Genomic DNA, 4764 nt, shown 5'->3' on the forward strand with positions numbered 1-4764 from the left:
ACAGAGTACTCAAAATCATGTGTTTTTTACCATTAAAGGATGAATATTTATTTATAAAGGTATGTCCTGTTAGTATAATCTTGCCAGTGCTGATCTTTCCCTCCAGAATCCAGAAGGTCTGTGACGTCAGCGTCTGTCTTTAGTACAACACAAAGTCAATAGCCGTCACTAATGGTCCACTGAGCAGCTTTTGTAATGCATTGATCACAGCACACAGGACTCAGTGTGGGAAACTCAGATCAGCTCTCTACTCACACTGACCAGTGGCCTCAAGACAGAGGAGACATCTGCTACGTTTGAACTCCAGAATGCTTGACCTTATAACTACTAATACTGAGTTAAGAGCATCCTTGCTATTGATACTGATGACCCCTAAAATACTGAAAACCAAGGTATACATTATCCTGGTATCTATCCACTCACCTGTTAATGTTGTCAAAAATCTTATATATTCCTAAACATTCTGACTGACTGAACATATAAATATGTATGAATTTAAACAGGAATTAAAATTGTGAAACATTGTCACACATCATCATATTGTTAAATGTAACTACCGGTATGTGCGAAGTAAAACCATATTGTAGAGTGGTTAATTCATTTCAGAAGTCATATCCATGGAGATAATAAAATGTTTCTAAGTCAGTGATGAAGCTTGGATACAGAATATTACATTCAACAATGCTCTTACAGGTGGAGATTAATAACACAGTTCTTTTATTTAGAGAATCAGTGTCAGTCTCACACCTGTAAGTTATAATGATGAGCGTGTGCTCTGTTAGTGTCATTGATGCCAACATCAGGCAGCAGATCTAGGGGTCACCACTTTCCCAGATTCACACAGCGCAGTCAGTCACTCTCCATCACCCCCACCCCTCCACCTGTTCCCCTGAGACGTGACCATTGTCCCCCAGCAATAAGAACACTGAGCATGTGGCAGCTCCACACTCCTCACTGTCCTCCCAAGCTCTCCCATTGGCTACAGACTGTGAGAAACTCCAACAAGCCCAAGACCCACACATTCATATGCAGATTTGGGACAATATATAGGAGAGATGAAGCCAGTAGAGATCAGATTCTCTCTACACAGACCTCTACAGCACAGAGATCCAGCCATGGTACCTACAATCACTTCAACTATGATCTACCCTAAGGAGCACCTGAGTCTGACAAACAAGGTAAATTGAAGATTCAAATTCAATTACATTTATTCTATTGTATTGATTGATTGTTAATCTGTTTCAATAATGTCATACACCAGAATAATCTTATTAATGATTCCTCTTCTCTTCTTGCAGCTAAGAAAGCCAGTGGTGGAGAAGTTACGCAGAGATCGTATCAACAACAGCATTGAGCAGCTCAAGTCTCTCCTGGTTCCAGAGATCCTCAACCAGCAGTCGGACTCCAAGCTGGACAAAGCCGACATCCTAGAGATGACAGTTTGCTTCCTGAGACGACAGCAATAGAACCAGCCAGTGAGCTCCTCCTCCTGCTCAGCACCTGCCAATCAGGGTTACTCCAGGTGTGTCCAAGAGATTGTTCACTTCCTTTCTAAAGATGATCAGAAGTTACAGTCCCAGAGAAGACTGCTGCGACACTTCCAGAGCCTGCAGCCATCCTCTGATGAGAACAGGAGGGAGATTGACGGTCCACAGCTGAGCTCCCCAGCCCAGCACAGCATCAGCAAAGAGAAGAGTCCAGTCAACATCGCCCCCTGGAGGCCCTGGTAGAGACCTACAGATTGGAGCTCCACTCAGACAAACACAATGGATGGACCATGTTGGTCTAAGATTAATTTCATGGACAGTAATGAGTATAATACAATATATTCTTCATCTTCTGCTTATGCAGGAGTTTTTTAAGTCTTGCTGTGAGACGTTTAATTAAAGTTGTACTGAACACGTTAACGTTCTCTGAGAAAATGATCAAATCGATCATTTAAATAACGTTAATGTTTTATGAAACGTGTTGATTATATTAATCTTGTTTTTATATTCATGATCAACAATAACTTTAATGCTCCTCCATGAGAACTTTTAACCCACAATAGATATTATATTATCAGTCAGTCTGTGATTATCTATGACTGATCTGTTTGAAGTTCAAAATATACAAGACAAAAACCTATTGCCTCTACATTTGTGTAGTGATATAGTCATATTGACATTGTATTGAGCATCTTCTGTGAAGTATGTATCAGTTATATATTTGATATTGATCAACTTGAGCTACAGCATCAATGTTCCTCCGTGAGGATTATTTACCCAAACTGGGTATTATACCTGTTATCATCACTCTGTGATTAACAATATTTGATTTGTTTAAAGATCGAATTTCATTTGTGAAATTATCGATCATGTAATTTGAATAATGTGTTTATTGCAAATGGGAGAAAGAAATGTCTAATTGAAAAACCCTTCTTTATTTGAAACAATTATTTTGTATTTTATAGAGATAGTAACTGTGTATCCTGTACTCTGATAGAGTATCATATCTTGGAGATTTGTTCAAGTTCTTGTTGTGATGTTTAATCACTGTATTTCTCTTGAAATATTTACCTTAAATTAAGGTATTCAATGGTGTGACTCATTGAGTCAGTCTGAATAAATACACAAATCATCAAATGAAATATTCTTGTCTGTTGCTTCATTCTTTTCTTGACCAAGACAATCCTTCAACAACATTACATTATTAAATTATTGATTTATGAAACTCCACATAGAATAAGTGGCTGATCCAAATGCAATAGCAATGATGACCCAAGACTATGCAGAATTTATATTGACTGCATTGGAATGCAACACTCAATTGAATCAATATATTCATTTTTATCTCTAGATGCTTCATTCAAAATCTACAGAGTAATATCAAAGTTAAGAGACATTTCTAGTCAAACATGATTATTTTACAGTAATTGATTTTAAATAAAACATAACAGTCATATCATATCTTGTTGTAGTAAAGGTGTAATGAACTATAGAGATGTAAGTGATCATCATTCTGACTTCCTTAGGAGACATGACTCATATGTTTTTTATTAATGCACCTGTTTTAAATAAATGTATTTTCAGTGTTTCAGAAAGTGATCAATTATTTTAGTTTAATCATAATATATCAGTGATTCCAGGTGTTGGGCAAAAACTAGTACTGTCATCTTAATGCTTTAAATGTTTAGAGCAGCTGTGACCCTCAAACTCAATAGCTAATGTGATGTGTAATAAGACACACTTCTATTGCTCCTCCATTGAAAGCAGTGAATGGAGAGAATGTGGGAAACCGAGGAGAATTCACTCACAGGGCCTCTTCAGGACAATAGACTGGGACCTCGACCCTGGACTGTCAGAGGTTAGAGTGGGGGACTGTGTCTCTATGGGAAATCAATGGACATATTTCTGATAATCCCATATTTAATGTTTACTATTTGGGTCTTGATTTTAGAAATCTGCTAAAACATACTGTATGTTTCAAAAAAAAGATCAAGATATAATTTTTTTGCATTTTGAAAGCACTTTTAGGCAGTACTTGCCCCTTCTTCAAGATGAATGCAATTAATGATGTTTTTATGCTGTTTGTATGTGGGGCATGGTTGAAAACATGATATTTTGTTGTGTAAACATACAATTACAGCTTGAATTGATTATCTGTAGCTTAAGATAAATATTTGTGTAATGAGCTTCACCCCCCAAGGGATTGATAGGAACTGCTTGTGTAGAGATGAATTAGCATTTAACAAGGCACAGTTATATTGTTTGGTGGAAGCTCTCTCAATGGGAAAAGTGTGGGAAAGCTCTGGAGAGCAGAGTCACAGTTTAGTGTCCTCATCAGTCCCACCAGCACCTGTGATTCTCTATGGTGAATAGGCACACTTCTATTGTTCAGGGGATAGAATGGGTGGGAAGGGGTATAATTGGGTTATTTCTTACTCTTTCTTAGGATGGAAATACAATAATTATTAAATAAAGCAAATTCTGAATTATTTACCCAAGTTATGATAGGCTTTTTCTATCGTGATGATGGACTTGGTTTTATTCAGTAAATGTATGTAGTTCAGTGATTTGTATGATAAACAATGAACAGCTTTCAATTCAAATTAGGCATAAAAAAGTGAACCCTTTGTCGATTTATAATGAAACAAATCACAGACAATCATTTTCAACAGAGTACTCAAAATCATGTGTTTTTTACCATTAAAGGATGAATATTTATTTATAAAGGTATGTCCTGTTAGTATAATCTTGCCAGTGCTGATCTTTCCCTCCAGAATCCAGAAGGTCTGTGACGTCAGCGTCTGTCTTTAGTACAACACAGAGTCGATAGCCGTCACTAATGGTCCACTTTTGTAATGCGTTGATCACAGCACACAGGACTCAGTGTGGGAAACTCAGATCAGCTCTCTACTCACACTGACCAGTGGCCTCAAGACAGAGGACACATCTGCTACGTTTGAACTCCAGAATGCTTGACCTTATAACTACTAATACTGAGTTAAGAGCATCCTTGCTATTGATACTGATGACCCCTAAAATACTGAAAACCAAGGTATACATTATCCTGGTATCTATCCACTCACCTGTTAATGTTGTCAAAAATCTTATATATTCCTAAACATTCTGACTGACTGAACATATAAATATGTATGAATTTAAACAGGAATTAAAATTGTGAAACATTGTCACACATCATCATATTGTTAAATGTAACTACCGGTATGTGCGAAGTAAAACCATATTGTAGAGTCGTTAATTCATTTCAGAAGTCTGAAGT

The 4764-nt window shown here is 37.0% G+C and overlaps 1 protein-coding gene across 1 annotated transcript; it reads left to right on the top strand.

Annotated features, from left to right (window-relative positions):
* The first annotated feature begins 1055 nt into the window (after positions 1-1055).
* On the top strand, positions 1056-2629 carry LOC109890165 (transcription factor HES-5-like). The gene is made up of 2 exons (XM_031823881.1): positions 1056-1178; positions 1299-2629. The coding sequence occupies exons 1-2, from the start codon at positions 1056-1058 to the stop codon at positions 1464-1466; spliced, it is 291 nt and encodes a 96-aa protein (XP_031679741.1). The 3' UTR covers positions 1467-2629.
* The last annotated feature ends 2135 nt before the right edge of the window (positions 2630-4764 follow it).

Source organism: Oncorhynchus kisutch, linkage group LG5, assembly GCF_002021735.2.
Source record: "Oncorhynchus kisutch isolate 150728-3 linkage group LG5, Okis_V2, whole genome shotgun sequence".
Taxonomy (NCBI): domain Eukaryota; kingdom Metazoa; phylum Chordata; class Actinopteri; order Salmoniformes; family Salmonidae; genus Oncorhynchus; species Oncorhynchus kisutch.

Bases quoted from the DNA above. Each gene is read 5' to 3' on its own strand.
- LOC109890165 (XM_031823881.1), top strand. From the start codon at position 1,056: ATGAAGCCAGTAGAGATCAGATTCTCTCTACACAGACCTCTACAGCAC. The intron at 1,179-1,298 runs GTAAATTGAAGA...CTCTTCTTGCAG, and splicing joins ACCTGAGTCTGACAAACAAG to CTAAGAAAGCCAGTGGTGGA.